At 45.4% G+C, this 19,557-nt stretch overlaps 1 protein-coding gene across 1 annotated transcript; it reads left to right on the forward strand.

Moving 5' to 3' along the window:
* Window positions 1-1,503: 1,503 nt before the first annotated feature.
* Window positions 1,504-10,183, forward strand: LOC136516599 (indole-3-acetaldehyde oxidase-like). Its single transcript, XM_066510041.1, has 10 exons — window positions 1,504-1,813; window positions 4,865-6,523; window positions 6,757-7,019; window positions 7,138-7,344; window positions 7,452-7,670; window positions 7,820-8,785; window positions 8,999-9,094; window positions 9,213-9,311; window positions 9,395-9,584; window positions 9,746-10,183. Exons 1-10 carry the CDS (start codon window positions 1,639-1,641, stop codon window positions 9,976-9,978), a joined length of 4,107 nt encoding a protein of 1,368 aa, XP_066366138.1. The 5' UTR covers window positions 1,504-1,638; the 3' UTR covers window positions 9,979-10,183.
* Window positions 10,184-19,557: the final 9,374 nt, after the last annotated feature.

The following is a 19,557-nucleotide window of genomic DNA, read 5'->3' on the forward strand; positions in this document are numbered from 1 at the left end:
AGATTTTAGTCGCCGGGATCAACGTATAAGACTCATGCTTATATATCACATTTCTCTTCTATGAAATTCAGTGTTGTAATGGAACTTGCAGGAAGTCGTCGGGGTCATCTAACCCCAATAACTAGCTGTAGATTCGTCCCTGATATTAAACATAGACTAATTATAAAATTAATTGCACAGATTGAGATTAATTTGTGAGACGACTATTAGTCCTAGTTAGTTCATGATTTGATAATGTGGTGCTACAGTAACCATATTCTAATGATGGATTAATTATGTTTAATAGATTCGTCTCGTGAATTAGTCTCGGTTTTTGTAATTAGTTTTATAATTAGTATCCAAACACCGGATCTAATACACAATGTGACACCCGGTGTGATCGAATTTGTGCAGAAACAGTAGTAGTTTTATGATTAGAGCTGACTGCCGAGTGCCACCGGCCCACAACTCCACTGGCGTACTGAGTCTATGTACTGCGATCTAGCTATAGACCCAAGATGTACTGGTATCTACCCCTTGTAGTTAGGCCGGAAAACTCGTAACTTGCTACTTCGCTCAACTCGTTTGTTAGTGGCTAGGCTCGAGCTCGGCTCGTTTGAATTTTTAAACAAGCTGAGCCATCACTTTAGCTCGGTTAATTAACAAGCCAGCTCAATCCAGCCAGTGAGCTGCTCGCGAGCTAAAACGAGCAAGGTAAATCAGATGATAGCAACTTGAATCAGCCCAAATATGGCATGGCCCATTGACCAAATATGATAAAATCCTAGCCCCCAACTCCCACGCTCCCACCCCTAAGCTCTAGACTTCCCCCATCCGCCGTTCAGCTCAGGCGTAGCCGTAAACACATGCATGCTCGGCTGTTCTCCTCCTCAGCCACTGCACGTGGCACACGCGTAAGTCGCCCGGCACCTACTGCTCGCTAGGCCTTGCAATCGCAGCTTTGCTTACTCCTGTGCAAGCCAATGCACAGCAGCAAGCATTAGCTTTTGTTTTTTTTTCTTGATTTTCCTAAACCAACACCAAATCATCCGTCTTTTTATTTATTTTGCTTTATCTAAATCAGTACTCATCTCTATCTTTTGTTGGATGGATAACCTCAACAGGCAGAAACAAATTTAAGTTAGCTCACGAGCCAAACGAGCCAGCTCAACCGGCCAAACGAGCCGAGCCGAACTGAACTTATAGAGCCGAGCTAGCTTGATAAAGCCGAGCTATAACAAGCTGAGGTGGCTCGATATCAACCATACTTGTAGTCACAATGGCATGTACAATTTTTCACTTTGCTTGTCGTACGTTTTTTTTTGGCTCAGTTTCCTTTATAAACTTAGCTGATTTTCTTCTGCTAAGCAGAACCCTTTTCGCCGTCCTTTCTTTGTGAAAAAAGAAAAACTACTGTCACTGCGCTGGATAGATAGACGAGGTCAAGACTATGGGAGCGTGGAGATCCCATTGGTCGCGGACGTGCAGCGTCATATCGCTCTCGCTCTCGCTCTCGCAGGCACCGTACCTGCCGGCGTCGTCAGCGCGTGCGTCACCAGCGGCGCCTCTCGGAGACTCCCAGTATAAGCAAAGGCATACACTGCCACGAGAGCAGAGGCGGCAGAGCACAGCAGCAGCTCCGTCGTGCACTAGGACTCGATGCAGCGGAGGCCAGAGGAGGTGGCGGCGGCGACGGCGAAGGCGGCGGCGACGGTGGTGCTGGCCGTGAACGGCAAGCGGTACGAGGCGGCCGGCGTGGACCCGTCGACGACGCTGCTGGAGTTCCTGCGCACCCACACGCCCGTCAGAGGCCCCAAGCTCGGCTGCGGCGAAGGTACGAGTACGTTGTACGAGCGGGCAAATGACCACCAGGTTGATACATTTACATAGATATGAAAAACCTGAGACGACGTATAATCTAGAGCGGAGTAGCATCTCTTTTTTTTTTTTTTTTTTTTTTTTTTACTTTCTATTCTTTTGAAGCATGTCAAGTCTAAAGCAAGGTAATGATAACGCATAGCGGGTTCGTAGTTGATTGGTATTGAGTTAGCGAATCGTAGATCCAAAGATCATGTTTGGTAGGGCACTTTTGGCTATAGCTCCTCCGGATAAGTCTAAACCAGAACCATAATCGGAGTTAAAGCTAAATATACCAACTTCACCCGCTCCTAGTTCATCTCAAAAAAAAAAAAAAAAAGAGAAAACGACTCCTTAGTTATAGTGTTGAATATTCCCTAGAACCTAGAGCTGTTTTGCGAGAAGCCTTCCCAACGCAAATGAGGTTCTAAGTTCCAATGTATCTATAATCACATATAAATTTATGTCTATATATCATGAATAATGAATATATATATATATATATAGAAGCTTTTAATTGCACTTAAATAACTGATGTCTCACATACTTTAATTAAGAAAAAAAATATGGTGTTTCACACGCACATTAATTCACCACATATCAGAGTGTACAAAAAAAAATATTAGAGAGGCATAAAATAGTTATAGAACCATGATTCGTTATCATTCCTAGAAGCAGTAACCTCATCAGTCTCATGGTAGTTAAAATAGGTTAGGGTTATTTGATGCATACCATAGCATGCTGTTATGATTGCTATGAAGAATTGCGGACCGCTATAGCGGTCCGCTACCTCAAATAGTAACCGTTAAGTTATAACATGCTAAATCTAGTCCACTAGACCGTGGATGTGGATTTTATGTCATTTTATTTTCCGGAAGGCTGTAAAGGTTTTACCACAAAATATATATTGAAAAAAGAAAAAAAAATAAGTGTTTATTTTTTTAGGAACTGTACCTAAAAGCCTACATCTTGGGGGTGAACATATCACCCCAAACAACTTCAGTAAACAAGGCTAGCAACGCCCCTGGCCCCCTGTCACGGACCAGGCATGTAGATCAGTGTAACCTAAATCATCATCAGCGTGCTCCGTTTTGCCCCCTTCCTTCATTGTAAGGGATGGCGCTGTCTCGTTCGTTTCAATCAAGTTTCCATGGGTTTCAGGTACAGCTCCGGTGTCCAGTTTCCTTGCTCCTCTCGCCATTTTGGCATGTCACCATCTCACTGACATGCCAACAACCTAACCGAAGCAGTATACTGTATATAGGAACTGAAAGGCGAAGGAGATATTTAATTTCGACGGAAAAAATGGCACAAGTGCTACCTTTTTTCATCAAGCGTGCTAGATGTTTTTTTCTTGCACAAAACCCTTTCCTGGTTTATTCGACGAAGAAAGGACTTGTTCAAAGACTGGTGTGTACAAGTCAGCCACCGCCCGGCGGCTCACATTCAGCCACATCACTAGGCCATTTGTAAAGCTTATGAAATGAAAAAAAAATAGTATGAAAAACAGCTGCAGACTAAAACGAGGAAATCAACCGACATGGTATATTGACTTTTTTTTGCGAGGAAAAGAGAGGTATTTTTATTACTCAGTAGAGTAACTCTTCTTATGTGGAACACCTTCCACTCAGCGCACTACTTGCCTGGATTGCTTCATCATCAACAATAAAGTGTAGCTTAGATCGTTCTCGCCCTTGGCGTTGAAGCATCTGGCACACAGTACTGCAGTCACCTTCAATCACCACGGGTAGCCCCCCACCCCACATTCAGCAGCAAGGCGAACACCTTCTCTAACCGCCATAGCTTCCACTTCTTCGGCGTCCCTAGCATTCCTCACAAAGCACCAAGAAGTAAGAAAGGCCTTTCCAGCAGCATCCCACATCACAACACCCAAGGCCCCTTCATTCGTTTTGTCGTTAAAGGCTCATCAACATTCACCTTGATCCATCCCTCGTCTGGGTTTCTCCAGTGGCATGGCATCCACTATCCACACCTTTCGTTTCTTGCCCCCTGCAAACAAAGAATCAATTACCGGTTGTTTACCATGGAGGTCTGCCACATCTCTGTTATGTCTGATCATACACAGCTCCTTCCAGTAGCGTGAGAGGAAGTGTATCGATCCTTCAAACGAGAGTTTCTCTTAGTCATGTGTGACATGATATACTGACTGGGACGCCCGTATCCACAAACCCGTCTACTTGCTATAGCCGTGCTTGGAAAAAATCTTCAGCTAGTCTCTTTTCAAAACAAAAAAATAAGTAGGAAACATTATCTGTTGACACCTAAAATAAATTCCAGACACATACGAAAATATCCAAGGTATAAAAGCAGTTGGAAAGAAAAACTACCGCATGTGACTAGGACACGTGAACATATATCACTAATCCACCTTTGCTAGTTTCATTTTCATCTAACCTGTGTGCCACGATGCCCCACCAATACGGAGCCAGCATCATTATTCAGAAAAGGAATGAAGAAACCTCTCCAAATAGATAAAATGTAAGAAAGCAAATTGTGCTTCATGTTTAAAAATTAACAGGCGCATGAAGCAAAGATTTTCATACACAGATAGATAGATTAGTCTTGGAAACTCTTCTTATTTTTCTTTTCTTTTGAAAGAAGCAACGGTGTGCAATTTGCACAGCACAATTGCGCTAACCTCTTGCACTTTTTAAATGGAAAATAGCATCATTCTTTGCATTTTTATCTAAAATGAAATGATAAGATAGTCCTTCTGTAGTCCTATATATGTGTTCAGTGAAAAATAAAGAGCCTCCATCCCAAAATAATTGCACACCTCATTTTTCAAAGAGTCAAACTTTTGACTAAATATATACAAAAAAAGTTATTAGTATTTATGATGTGCAATAAGTATAATTTGATTAAGCACCACAAAATTCCTCACAATAAAACATATTTTTATAATAAACATATAAGAGATACAAATGTTGATAACAGATGTGCAGCTATTTATGAGACAGAGAGTAACCTGTACCTGTTGTGTGTTCACAATTTCCTAATGCGGCAGGTGGCTGCGGTGCGTGCGTGGTCCTCGTCTCCCAGTACAACTCGGCCACTGACGAGGTGACCGAGTTCTCAGCGAGCTCCTGCCTGACACTGCTCCGTAGCATTGACCGCTGCTCGGTGACCACGAGCGAGGGCATTGGCAACACCAAGGATGGTTACCACGCAGTGCAGCAGCGTCTCTCGGGCTTCCACGCCTCCCAGTGCGGCTTCTGCACGCCGGGCATCTGTATGTCTATCTTCTCCGCGCTGGTCAAGGCCGACAAGGTGGCCAGCCGTCCTACCCCACCCACGGGCTTCTCCAAGCTCACCACCTCGGAGGCTGAAAAGGCCGTGTCTGGCAACCTGTGCCGGTGCACCGGATACAGGCCCGTCGTCGACGCCTGCAAGAGCTTCGCGGCAGACGTGGACCTTGAGGATCTGGGTCTCAACTGCTTCTGGAGGAAGGGCAATGAACCTGCTACTGTCAGCAAACTACCTGGCTACAATAGTGGCGCAGTCTGCACCTTCCCGGAGTTCCTCAAGTCTGAGATCATGTCCTCCAGGGAGAATGCAAATGGTGCTGCAGTGGCAGTCTCCAGTGACGACTGGTACCACCCTGAAAGCATTGAAGAGCTCCACAGGTTGTTTGATTCCAACTGGTTTGATGAAAATTCTGTGAAGATTGTAGCTTCAAACACTGGGTCTGGAGTGTACAAGGATCAGGACCTCTATGACAAGTACATCGACATTAAAGGAATCCCAGAGCTATCAGTCATCATCAGCAGCAGCAAGGGAATTGAGCTTGGATCAGTTGTGTCCATCTCTAAAGCGATTGAGGTGTTGTCAGATGGAAATCTGGTCTTCAGAAAAATTGCCGATCACCTAAGCAAAGTGGCTTCACCATTTGTTCGGAACACAGCAACCATAGGTGGCAACATAATCATGGCACAGAGGTTGTCATTTGAGTCAGACATAGCAACTGTACTACTAGCTGCAGGTACAACAGTCACAATCCAGGTGGCTTCCAAAAGGCTGTGCCTTACTTTGGAGGACTTCTTGCAGCAGTCTCCATGTGATTCTAGGACCCTGCTGATGAGCATATTTATCCCAAATTGGGATTCAGATGGCATCACCTTTGAGACATTCCGAGCAGCGCCTCGGCCATTTGGCAATGCCGTCTCATATGTCAATTCTGCTTTCTTGGCAAGGACTTCAGCTGATGCAGCTTCAGGGGAGAATCTCATGGAGGATATATGCTTGGTGTTCGGCGCTTATGGAATTGATCATGCCATCAGAGCTAGCAAGGTAGAGGCTTTTCTGAAGGGTAAACCGGTGAGCTCTTCTGTTATACTTAAAGCAGTTCAGTTGCTTAAAGAGACTGTTTCACCATCAGAAGGCACAACACATCCTGAGTATAGGATCAGTTTGGCTGTCAGTTTCTTGTTCACCTTCTTATCTTCCTTAACCAAAAGCGTGAATGAACCAGCAAAGGTTAACGTCATCAATGGATCATATACTAATGGAACTGGAGATACTAGCAGTGGGTACTCACTGAAGGAGCATCTTAAGGTTGATAGAAATTATTTGCCAATACACTCAAGACAAGAAATGGTTTTCGGTGATGAATACAAGCCAGTCGGCAAGCCGATCAAGAAAGTCGGGGCAGAGCTCCAAGCTTCTGGTATATATTTTTTCTCCAATGTACAACGTTGCCATAAGTTTGATTTCGATAGCTTAAGCTTCAGTTTATAACTTTTCTTCAGCATATTCTAAAAAATATAGTGATCCTTCCGTTCATTTTAGTCAAATAGTTTTGTCAGTATTGAACCATATGATAAGCTACAACCATATACATATTTCTCTCACATTATTGGTTACTGTATGCACTGAACTATATTTATGTTTCTTACACAGGGGAGGCTGTGTACGTCGATGATATCCCTGTTCCCAAGGGTTGCCTGTATGGAGCATTTATCTACAGCACACGCCCTCATGCTCATGTGAAGGGCATCAACTTCAAATCATCTTTGGCTTCACAAAAGGTCATCACAGTCATCACTGCAAAGGATATTCCCAGAGGCGGACAAAATATTGGATCCAGTTACCCGATGCTGGGAGAAGAAGCACTTTTTGCAGATCAAGTTGTTGAATTTGCTGGTCAAAATATTGGCGTCGTGGTAAGGTTTCTTAACTGACCTTTATAAGATTAAATGAACCAGTAATAAGTTAGTGTATACCCAGAATCTTCAAAATTCTAGCAACCTTACCACGCCATGTTGCTTTTCAATCACTCAGATTGCTGAAACACAGTGGTATGCTTATATGGCTGCAAAGCAAGCTGTTGTTGAGTATAGCACAGAAAATTTGCAGCCACCAATTCTGACTATAGAAGATGCCATCCAACAGAACAGCTACTTCCAGATTCCCACATTTTTATCTCCTAAGCCAGTTGGTGATTACGACCAAGGGGTTTCTGAGGCTGATCACACTTTGTCAGCAGAGGTACATAGTACTTCCTTTTATTCCAAAGGCCAAAAGGGGGCATACTCTGAGACCTAAAAGTGTCCAGCAAGGGCAACACTCACACCAAGTACTTTTTGTTTCCACAGGTAAAGCTTGAATCCCAGTACCATTTTTACATGGAGACACAAGTGGCACTAGCTATTCCTGATGAAGACAACTGCATAACCATCTATTCCTCGGCGCAATTTGTTGAGATCACACAAGATTTAGTTGCAAGGTGCCTTGGCATTCCATTTCACAATGTCCGTGTGATCACCAGAAGAGTAGGCGGAGGCTTTGGTGGAAAAGCAATGAAAGCAATACACGTAAGTCCTGATTAACTAGAGCTTTGCTTTGTTAAACATCGTCTATGTACAATTAATAATGTATTGTCTACTGAAGTGCATGATCTGAACAGAAGACTGTTTGAGATGCAAATGTGTTAAAAGATAACCAAGAGTTTCCTCCTTGTCAGATTGCATGTGCATGTGCCGTTGCCGCATTCAAGCTACAGCGTCCAGTTAAGATGTACCTTGATCGCAAGACGGACATGATAATAGTAGGTGGGCGACACCCTATGAAAGCGAAGTACTCTGTTGGGTTCAAATCAGATGGCAGGATCACAGCCCTACACCTAGACCTTGGTCTCAATGCTGGAACAGCACCGGATCTTAGTGCAATATTGCCAACTAATATCATAAGCAGTTTCATAAAGTACAACTGGGGGGCTCTTGCATTTAACATCAAGCTCTGCAAGACGAATGTCTCGTCAAAGACAACAATGCGGGCTCCTGGAGATGTGCAGGGATCATTTATTGCAGAAGCCATCATTGAGCATGTTGCATCGGTGCTCTCAGTTGATACTAACACCATTAGGAGGAAGAACCTTCATGACTTCAAGAGCCTTGCAGTGTTCTACGGAGAAAGTGTGGGTGAAGCTTCCACATACACCCTGGCCACCATGTTTGATAAGCTGGCCTTGTCTCCAGACTATCAGCACAGAGCTACAATGGTTGAGCACTTCAATAACAGCAACAAGTGGAAGAAACGTGGCATTTCTTGTGTACCTATCACATTTGAGGTGCGGCTTCGGGCTGCTCCAGGCAAGGTGTCTATCATGAATGACGGTTCAATTGCTGTTGAGGTTGGAGGGGTTGAGATAGGCCAGGGCTTGTGGACGAAAGTGAAGCAGATGACAGCATTCGGGCTGGGACAGCTGTGCGCTGATGGTGGGGAATGCCTCCTTGACAAGGTGCGGGTTATCCAGGTCGACACGTTGAGCGTGATCCAGGGAGGGTTCACCGGTGGGAGCACCACTTCTGAAAATAGTTGCGAAGCAGTTCGGCAATCGTGCCTTATACTTGTTGAAAGGCTGAAGCCTGTAAAGGAGAGTTTGGAGGCTAAGGGTGGCACAGTGGAGTGGAGTGCCTTGATTGCTGAGGTGAAAATACCCTTATGTTATGACTTTATCTGTTGTCGCATACCAATTAACCTGATTGAAACAGATACCAAGAATCACATGTAGTTATTCAAATCTTTTGCCTCCCTCATTTCCATCATCAATGTACTGCAATCAGTAGCGGTAGCAAATAAGTGTGAGGAACTCATGATTGGACAGTTCCTATTGTTCGTGCCATTTGTTTGTCGTTTGCAGGCAAGTATGGCAAGTGCGAACTTATCGGCGCATGCATACTGGAACCCTGATCCAACTTCCAGTAGTTACTTGAACTATGGAGCTGGCATTAGTGAGGTACCCCTGATCCAAATTGCTATAATGACACTGTAAATGCAATTAACAAGCCAAATTGTTGGAGGCTGCAGTTTCAGTTCTTCTCGAAGCTGAGACATGATTGGAAATTTTATCACAGGTGGAAGTTGATGTACTGACAGGAGCAACCACGATCCTACGGAGCGACCTTGTTCATGACTGCGGTCAGAGCCTGAACCCTGCAGTAGACCTGGGCCAGGTTAGCCTCAAACAAAACCTGATGTTGTAGACCGTTGCCAATGGAAATACGCCTGCTCTGAACACTGCTATTGATTCACTCAGGTGGAAGGCGCATTCATCCAAGGAGTGGGCTTCTTCACAGATGAGGAGTACAAGACGAACGCCGATGGCATGGTCATCCATGACGGCACATGGACGTACAAGATCCCCACGGTCGACACCATCCCGAAGCAGTTCAACGTCGAGCTGATCAACAGCGCCCCCGACAAGAAGCGTGTCCTTTCATCCAAAGGTGAAACTACTCTCACAATGTGTCATCCCCTCGTACATTCTTGGTCGTTGCAGACTTTTCTGAACTTCCTGAGAACTGACAAAATACTGCAACTTGAGCTCACCAACAAGGCAACAGTGGCTGCCTGCGACCCTGACATACTCTGGATTTGATCTTTGCAGCGTCAGGCGAGGCACCGCTTCTTCTCGCGTCCTCGGTGCACTGTGCGATGAGGGAGGCCATCAGGGCCGCCAGGAAGGAGTTCTCTGTCTGCACTGGGCCCGCGAACTCCGCCGTGACGTTCCAGATGGACGTGCCGGCGACGATGCCCGTCGTCAAGGAGCTCTGCGGCCTCGACGTCGTGGAGCGTTACCTCCAGAGCGTGTCAGCCGGCACATCCAGCGCAACTGCATAGATCCTGAAGACTGCAAACACCTCGGCCGTGCAGGAGGCTGATAGCCAGTGTAAAATAATGGCGTGTTTAGCCTGGTGTGAAGTGTGTTGATGTGATATATATCTAGAAGAGCACTGTAAAATAACAATGGCGAGCAGCGAGCATGACGAATGTTTGTAGGAAATCAGTTGATTTTGACTGGCTTTTGGAGAAATTTTGCAACGAATCCATCGTCGGTGCGTACCTGTACCTGGGTGGATAGATGGGGATCGGCTCGAACCAGTTCGGAGCCTAGCCAGCTGCCAGATAGGCGTCATGCCTCGCCGGCGGCCAGTGGCCCCTGCGCCTCCTCGAGCGCCATTGGCTGGCTTGGTGCCGGTTGGGGAGGGCGGAGATGGCGACCTGATCGAACTGGCGGCGGGGGAGTGGAATCAGTGAATCACCTCCGCTTGAATCACGGGACCTAGCAGGCCTGCCAGTCGGCAAGGGCCCCAGTGATACTTGGATTCGTCGCAGCCGCAACGGGCGTATTCCACCTCCGCCGGCGCCACCAGCGTCAGGTTGCCGGCGGTCGGCGGCCCCTTCCTTCTTTGCTCTGGTCTCCCCCATTTCTCGACAGGGTTAATCAGATGCGTTGAGTTTTGATCTCACGGACGTCGTGCACGTGCCGGTCGTGTTCCACTCACTGCTCTACGCAGACACCGACAAAACTGAATCCCGTCGCTATACACGGCAAAGCAATCGGGCATCGACCGCATCGTAGAGCCAGCATGTCCGGCGCTAGCGCTGTGTCCGGACGTCGCTTTCCTTCTCAAAACCATCCGCCCCTCCCCCACAGAACAGAATGCAATGGTATCCACCGGAGCACGAAACACTTTAAGTGCAACATTATAAATATATAAAAAAACTATGTAGTGTAATATCGAGATATAAATACTGCAACATCGTAAAAATATATAGCGTAGCATTAAAAACCATGCACTGCAACATCGGAAAATATGTACCACAACAACGAGAAATGTGTACTGCAACATTGAAACAATATGCACTGCAACATCGAAAAACATATACTGCAATATCGAAAAACATATACTGCAACTTCAGAAAAAATATATATTGCAATATCGAAAATTATATGCTGCAACATAAAAAATTATGTACTATAACATCGAAAAGCAGTAGTACTGCAACATCGCAATAACATCTGTTGCAATGACCCAAAAATCTCATTGCAACATTCGACAATCATCTGTTGCAACATCCCAAAAAACCTATTACAACACGGGAGGAACAAAAAAAAGCATGTTAAGAGCCCCTGATCCATCACCTTTGAGCTCACCGGAGGGAGGAGAGAATAGGACCCCAGAGCTTGTCAAAACCCTAACCACCGCCGCGTCCCTCAGATCCAAGGATGAGGAGGGCTCTAGAGAAGGAGGAGGAGGAGAAGCGCTCAGATCCAGAGGAGAAGAGGGAGGAGGAGGAGGAGGGTGGTTTAGATCCAGAGAAGGACCAACCGACCTTATTGGAGCCGTTGTGGTCTTCCTCGTCTCCGGTGGGGGAGGGAGGGAGAGAGCTCGGATGACGAGATGGTAGCGAGCTGTCGCGTGGGCGTGGCATTCGTCCTAGAGGCGCAAGTAGGCCCGGAGAGCGCCGTGGCGGTGCAGCAGCGAGTAGGCATGGGGGAGAGTACGGGTGGAGTGGGCGTGGGGGAGCGGAGGGACCGGGGGGGGGGGGGGTCACGGGCAGAGTGGGCATGGGGGAGCAGAGGGAGCGGTGGGGAGGGGTCACAGGATCGAAATGGGACGCGTGAGTTGAGGACGGACGTCCTAATAGAATTATTATTGCAAAGCAATTGCTGAATTGATCTTCTAGAATCCATACATACACCGTACTCATATTATTTATGCTTTCCTAATAATTTACTAGTATATAGCTACGATAATGCTGTGGGTAGGGCGTCCGTTTTTGGACGCGCGTTGGTGGGCCTCAACGCCCGAACGGCCCAACAGCCAACACTGTCATCCGCATGGAAATAGAAATAAAAAAATCATCGCTCTCCCCTTCTTCTCGAATCATCGTTGTTTCTCCATCCATACTCGAACCAACTCTCTGCACCCGCATCGCCGTGGCTTGCTCCACCGTGCCCGAGCGCCGCCGCCCACTTTCCTGTCTCCCCACCGCCACCCACCACTTGCCGCCGAGTTCTTCGAGCCAACGTGGCGTGGTCCACGACGACTGCTCCGACACGACGTTCTTCACAACACCCAGCCGCTTGCTTGTTACCATCCTCCCTCTCCATTGCACCCGAGCACCGCCTGATGGCTACCATAGTTCTCCACCAGGTAGGCCATGGCTGCTGGCGACGCCATGTTTTGTTTCGGGTGTGTTTCAGAAGTTGTTTCCAAGTGTTTCATCTGTATGTTGCAATGGCTATATACGTATGTTGTAAATATATGTTTTAAGTGTTTTAGTTGTCTCATATGTATGTTTCGCACGTTTCATCTATATGTTTCATGCGTTTCATCTTGATGTTGCTAAAAGCATCTAGGCCCCTAGTTTGGTTTCGGTGATTAACGACGACACAAGATTACTACGACTAATGTGTGTTTTGCAGAGGCAACTTGAGTTAGGTCATGGTAATGGTGATTGATTGGGCAATTATGGTTTTCATGCCCCTGTCGATGGAAATCATTTTGGTTTTTAAAGGATGGACGACAAGGTTAAGGACGGACTAGTTCTAAGTATCGTTTAATGTTGGAGAGACACCTAGATTAGTTTAGGATTTTGTTTTTCCCTTGACCGTACTATTAAGGGGGTATGAACTAGTAGCTTGACCTAGGTGAGTCTAATGGTTTAGGTGTGGTGCACACTTGTCAAACTTAGCACTCGGTAGCTCAAGGATAGCCCATAGATCAGTTGAAGTCAATGCTGTTCACAAAGTTGGTAGAATTTGAGGTGAATGGAGACCTAGATGATGACCGGACGCTGGACCGGACGCACAGGTGTCATGTTCGGTCAGCGTTAGCTCACACAGCTAGGGCTTGCTCATCGACCAGACGCTGGCTCCTAGTCAGGATTAGATGTGCAGGTGTGCACAACTATAGAGCAAGCAGCACTCACGAAGGATCGGACGTCGTGACCTAACACACTAGAGGCCGTGTTCGGTCAACAACAATAAGCATCGAGAGAAGGAAATTGCTGACCGAACGCGTCAGATGAGTGGTGATCGAACGCTGGTCAGAGTCCGGTCTCTGATGACTATGCTAGCATCATGTGGCCGTTGGCTACTTACCAGACAAGTCCGGTCACTTTGACCTGAGCGTCCGGTTACCCTGAAATGTGCTGAGTTGGACACCTAATGGGTATGTTTTGAAGTGGAGAGTATAAATACTTCCCCCACTCGTCCAACTTAGGTCTCTTGCCCATTTGTTCAGCTAAGAAACACCTTTGGAGTGCAAAGGAGAGCAAGAGCCTAGTGGAGTGATTGAGATTTGTTAATCCAAGATTAAGGACCTTATTAGTGCATAGGGAGTAGTAAGTGTGCATCCACATTTCTCATTAGGCTTGTCTTGGTCAAGTGAGAGTTTGTGCTTGTTACTCTTATTGATCGCCATCACCTAGACGGCTTGGTGGTGATTGGAAACTTGGTAATGATCTGACGGAGCTTGTGGATGACCCAAGTCATGGTGTGAGTGGTTGTGGGCGATTCACCACGACGGAGTGTCAAAAAATTAGCCCATAGAGAGCACTTGATCCTTGCATAGATCAAGGGGGAGCTACACCCTTGCACGGGTGCTCCAATAAGGACTAGTGGGAAGTGACGACTCTTCGATACCTTAGAAAAACATCATCGTGTTCCTTTCCCTCTCTTTATTTTGAGCATTTACATTTGAGCAATTTAATTTATGCCTTTACATTCTTAGAATTACTATGCTAGAGTAGGATTGGAACCTAGGATGCAAAACCCTTTGGGCGATAGAACAATAGAAACATTTCTAGGCACAAGGAAGTGAAAATGGGCTAAGTGTAGGGCTTAATTATTGAAAGAAATTTAGAATTAACCCAATCCACCCCTGATGTGAATGGGTATCCCAATCTTCCATTAGGTGATGCTAATTATCGTTTTGGTGGAGTACAACACACCGATCCAGCTTTATATCCAAAGACTCAAACCCTGCAATCTTAGCACTATGACTCCTCAAGTTATCAACCATGTCACCAAGCCGGTTGACCTTACCAAGATGGCTAATCCCTACCTATGAAATGAAGAACACAAGCAAGAACTCAAAAGAATGCAGCTCAAGATTTGGGACAAACTGCAGATGAATGATTAAGCACACGAGTTAGGGTTTCAGAAATCGATAGACGACGACTATCAATGACAGAATAATCTAAGCAAAACCCAAAACCTAACGATGGTGGTGGTGTATCATTATAATGGTCTTAGGGTCGTTGGCTACCCTAGACGTGCCCCCCTAATGGGCTCAAAGACGATACACGGCCCATTGGACCAAATACGGTAATGCAACACCCTGACAGATTTTGGATGCTGACTTGTTTTGATGATTCCAATTGATTCTAAAGGTATTTTGATGTGGGACTACTTCTATTGGTTTCCTTATGAAATTATCTTTCCATCCATATGTGGATCGTCAAAAATAGAGCCTAGATGCATCCTAGGTGACCAGTTTATGGCAGACTGGTCCTGGAGGCCGAGGCAGACTCGAATTCATGTTGGACCGGCCCTCCGGCTTGTGTTGGACATCCTTGCTAGTCATCTTTGCCTATATATATTCATCCAAGTTCCTCATGACCCTCTCCAATGTTTCTAAGAAATATAACATCATTAGGTAGTTGTCTATTCTTAAAAGTATGAAAAGAATCACTTAAGAACGAGCTCACCTCTAAATTTAGCTGGCGCATTTGAGTTCGGGTCATTGGACCTTGCTTATTGTTTGGAGGATCTTGCTTATTGTTTGGAGGATTAGCGGGTGCATTCGAAGGACGGAAGGAGTAATGTCCTTATCATCCTCCCCCTCTTGAAACAGAGTCATCCTCCACTCAAATTCATCTTCTCCCAAGTAAGGCTTCAAATTTGAAATGTTAAAAGTGGGACTAACCCTGAACTCGGGTGGCAACTTAAGTTTGTATGCATTATCATTTATTTTCTCAATTATCTTATAAGGACCAGCAGCTCTTGGCATTAATTTAGACTTACACAGCTCTAGAAATCTTTCTTTTCTCAAATGTAACCAAAACCAAATCATCCGGTTCAAGTTTTACTTCTTTTCTACCTTCAATACCAGCAATTCTATACTTCTCATTCATCTTTTCAATATTTGCTTTTGTTGTTTCATGTCACTTTTGAATAAACTCAGCATGCTCTCTAGCATCATTATGTTGTTCTCTTAGTGGTAGGTAGAGGCAAAAGATCAATAGGAGCACAGGGGTTAAAGCCATACACTACCTAGAAGGGACTTACCTTGGTTGTAGAGTGTTCTGCCCTGTTATATACAAACTTCACGTGCAGCAAACACTCTTCCCACATCTTCAAATTGTGCTTCAAAATTGCTCTCAATATGGTGGATAATGTGTGATTCACTACCTCAGTTTGTCCATCAGTTTGGGGATGACAAGTTGTAAAAAACAACAGCTTTGTCCCCAATTTATTCCACAAAGTGCGCTAAAAGTGACTCAAGAATTTTGCATCACGATCTGAAATAATAGTAGAAGGCATACCATGCAAGCACATGATTTCTTGAAAGAATAGGTCAGCAATATGAACAACATCATCGCTTTTATGACAAGAAATAAAATGTGCCATCATAGAAAAATGATCAACTACCACAAAAATACTATCCTTACCCCTCTTAGTCCTTGGCAATCCCAAAACAAAATCCATAGAAATCTCAGCCCAAGGAATAGAAGGGACGGAAAGAGGCATGTATAAACTATGTGGGTTCAACCATGACTTAGCTTTTTGATATGTGGCACACCGAGCCACAAATCGCTGTACATCTCACCTTATTCATGGCCAAAAGAAGTGTGTGGCCAGCACCTCCTCTGTCTTCTTGGCACCAAAATGGCCCATCAATCCGCCTCCATGTGCCTCCTGCAACAACAAAAGACGAATGGAACCGACTGGAATGCATAGGTTGTTAGCACGAAACAAAAAACCATCATGTATCATAAATTTATTCCATGTTTGTCCCTCTTTATAATTTTCTAAGACATCTTTAAATTCATCATCATTTACATATTGCTCTTTAATTGTTTCAAGTCCAAAAATACGACAATCAAGTTGGGACATCATAGTATATCATCTAGACAAAGCATCAACAATAACATTATCCTTTTCTTTCTTGTGTTTAATAATATAAGGAAAAGATTCAATAAATTCAGCCCACTTAGCATGTCTATGGTTCAATTTATTTTGCGTTCTAATATGTTTTAACAATTCATGATCAGAGTGAATAACAAACTCGTTAGGCCAAAGATAATGTTGCCACGTTTTTAATGTTCGAACAATAGCATATAATTCTTTATCATACGTGGAATAATTAAGAACAGGTCCACTCAATTTCTCATTAAAGTAAGCAATGGGTTTACCATCTTGCATCAAAACGCCACTAATGCCAACTCCACTAGCATCACATTCAAGTTTAAAAGTCTTACCAAAATCAGGGAGTAGCAATAATGGCGTGTGGATAAGCTTGTCCTTCAAAAGAGCAAAGGACGCCTCTTGTTCCTCTCCCTAATGGAATGCTACACCCTTCTTTGTTAACTCATTCAGTGGGGCTACAGTGGTGCTGAAATCCTTCACAAAATGGCTGTAAAATCCTACAAGTCCATGAAAGCTCTGCACTTGTGTCACCGTTGTGGGCGTTGGCCAGCTCCGTATAGCCTGCACCTTGGCGTCATCTACCTCAATTCCCTGTGAGGTCACAACATAGCCAAGAAACGATACTCGTTCGGTGCAAAAAGTGCACTTCTCGAGGTTACCAAATAAATACGCAGCCCGCAAAGCACAAAAAACAGCACGTAGGTGATCAAGATGTTCAGTTAAAGACTTACTGTAGATCAAGATATCATCAAAATAAACCACCACAAATTTGCCAATGAAAGAACGTAAAACCTTGTTCATTAATCGCATGAAAGTGCTTGGTGCATTAGTTAAACCAAAAGGCATTACTAGCCACTCATACAAACTGAACTTGGTTTTAAAAGCAATTTTCCATTCATCGACTAATTTCATTCTTATTTGGTGGTATCCAGTCCTCAAGTCTACCTTTGAAAAAATTATAGAACCACTTAACTCATCAAGCATGTCATCTAACCAAGGAATAGGATGATGGTACCTTATCGTGATATTGTTAATGCCTCTACAATCTACGCACATGTGTCAATTGCCATTTTTTGAAACCAAAATAACTAGAACAACATAAGGACTAAGGCTCTCACGTACATACCCATGGTCTAAAAGGTCTTGGACTTGGCGCTGAATCTTCTTAGTCTTCTCGGGGTTGGCTCTGTAGGTAGCTCGGTTTGGCAAGCTCGCTCTAGGAATCAAGTCAATCTGATGCTCAATCCCTCAAATGGGTGGAAGTCCTAGAGGTATCTCAGTGGCACGTCACAATATTCCTGCAAAAGGTTAGTGACAGAGGACGACAAAGTGCTAGAAATATCATCCATGGAAAATAAAGCATCTTTGCAAATCAAAGCATAGCACACATCTTTAATCTCTGCTAGATCAGATTTATTAGCAAGCATCACAAGATTTTTTAATTTAATTACTGACTATTTTGCAGAGTTAGCATCAACTTATGTATTTGCACTAGCAAGTCTCTCTTTATCAGCTTGTACAATTTAAGCAGGGGTCATGGGTTGCAAAATAATTTTTGGCCCTTATGCATAAGTGTATATGTGTTATTTCTACCATGGTGGATAGCATCATTATCAAATTCCCATGGGTCAAAAGTGAACAAGCTTGCATAGGTACCACATCACAATTCGCAAAATCAGAATAGGGATCAAAGGAAAAATGCACCCGGACTATTTGTGTTACCTTGGTCTTACCGGAGTTGTTGAGCCATTGAATATGATACGGATGCTTATGAGGACGCGTGGTCAATTCAAGCTTCTTGACCAAATCAGAACTCACCAAGTTGTTGCAACTGCCTCCATCGATGATGACCCATGCACATCTTTAATCATAAATAAAATCTAGAACAAATTACGGCGTTGCAGCCTCTCTGCCTCCTCTGTCGATAGAATATCATTGGCAGTCCACCAAGGGGTATCCTGCGATGGTAGATTTATTGGTGCGGATGCGCATAATCAGGAACCAGATGGTGACACAAGGCGCATAGACAGCGATTTAGACAGGTTCGGGTCGTCTGATCGATGTAATACCCTACGTCCTGTGTCTTTGATGTATTGTATTGATCTAGACGACCAAGTAGCTTGATGTAGCCTATGCGCTAGGGGACCCCTGCCTCTCCTTATATAGTCTAGAGAGACAGGGTTATAAGTAAAGTATCCTATTTGGTACTATACAATGTCTTACGGTACACGTCGAGCAGTGTCGTGCATGCCTTGATCTTGTGGGTCAGGCCACCTCTGATGGTGCGGCCCATATCTTAGGGGGCATACCCCCACAGCTAGTCCTCGAGCCTAATAATAGGTGACACAGTCACGTGGTGCCAGGGTCATAAAGTAGAAGACCAGCCGAGCAGGTAGCCAGTCCTCGGGCGTAGCCTCGAGATGAGAACAAGCACATTCACTGTAAGGTGAAGTGTGCCCACTTAGTCCCCGAGCCTACTGGAAGATGAAGAATGAATCTTGTAGCAGGGTCAAAGAAGTCTGAAAGCTTGCCGACGTCATCTGACATGCGCGTATCAAGACCCTAGACGTGCTGCCCAAGATCAGCACCCTGATCTGAACAACATGGAGCAGCTTGATAGCATACCGACGAGACATAGCAAGATCCGAGCACCGAGGAGTCCCCAACGTAGCCGACGATGTCCAACCACCTAGGGAGTTCCCGGCGTAGCTAGCGATGACTGAGAATCAAGGAGCGAGGAGTCCCCGGCGTAGGCGGTGATGACCGAGCATCGAGGAGCAAGGAGCGAGGAGTCCCTAGCATAGGTGGCGATGACCGAGCACCGAGGAGCAAGGAGTCCCAGGCGTCGCTGGCGATGACCAAGCACCAAGGAGTCCTCGGTGAAGCTGGTGATGTCCGAGCACTGAGTGAGGAGTCCCCAGCGTCGCTAGCGATGACCGAGCACCGAGGAGTCCTCAACGTAGGCAGCGATGTCTGAGCACCGAGGAATGAGGAGCGAGGAGTCCCCGACATAGGCAGCGATGACCGAGCACCAAGGAGCGAGGAGTCCCCGTCATCGGCGGCGATGTTTGAGCACCGAGGAGCGAGGAGCGAGGAGTCCCCAGTGTAGGCAGCGATGACCGAGCACCAAGGAGTGAGGAGTCCCTGGTGTCAGTGGTGATGTCTGAGCACCGAGGAGCAAGGAGTCCCCGGCGTCGCTGGCGATGACCGAGCACCAAGGAGCGAGGAGTCCCCAGCATCACTGGCGATGACCGAGC

The sequence above is a fragment of the Miscanthus floridulus genome, chromosome 2 (genome assembly GCF_019320115.1).
Source record: "Miscanthus floridulus cultivar M001 chromosome 2, ASM1932011v1, whole genome shotgun sequence".
NCBI lineage: Eukaryota > Viridiplantae > Streptophyta > Magnoliopsida > Poales > Poaceae > Miscanthus > Miscanthus floridulus.

Excerpts from the sequence above, each read along its gene's own strand:
- LOC136516599 (XM_066510041.1), top strand. The coding sequence starts at position 1,639 with ATGCAGCGGAGGCCAGAGGAGGTGGCGGCGGCGACGGCGAAGGCGGCG. Across the intron at positions 9,312-9,394 it reads CTGCAGTAGACCTGGGCCAG|GTGGAAGGCGCATTCATCCA; the intron begins GTTAGCCTCAAA and ends TGATTCACTCAG. Across the intron at positions 9,585-9,745 it reads GCGTGTCCTTTCATCCAAAG|CGTCAGGCGAGGCACCGCTT; the intron begins GTGAAACTACTC and ends TGATCTTTGCAG.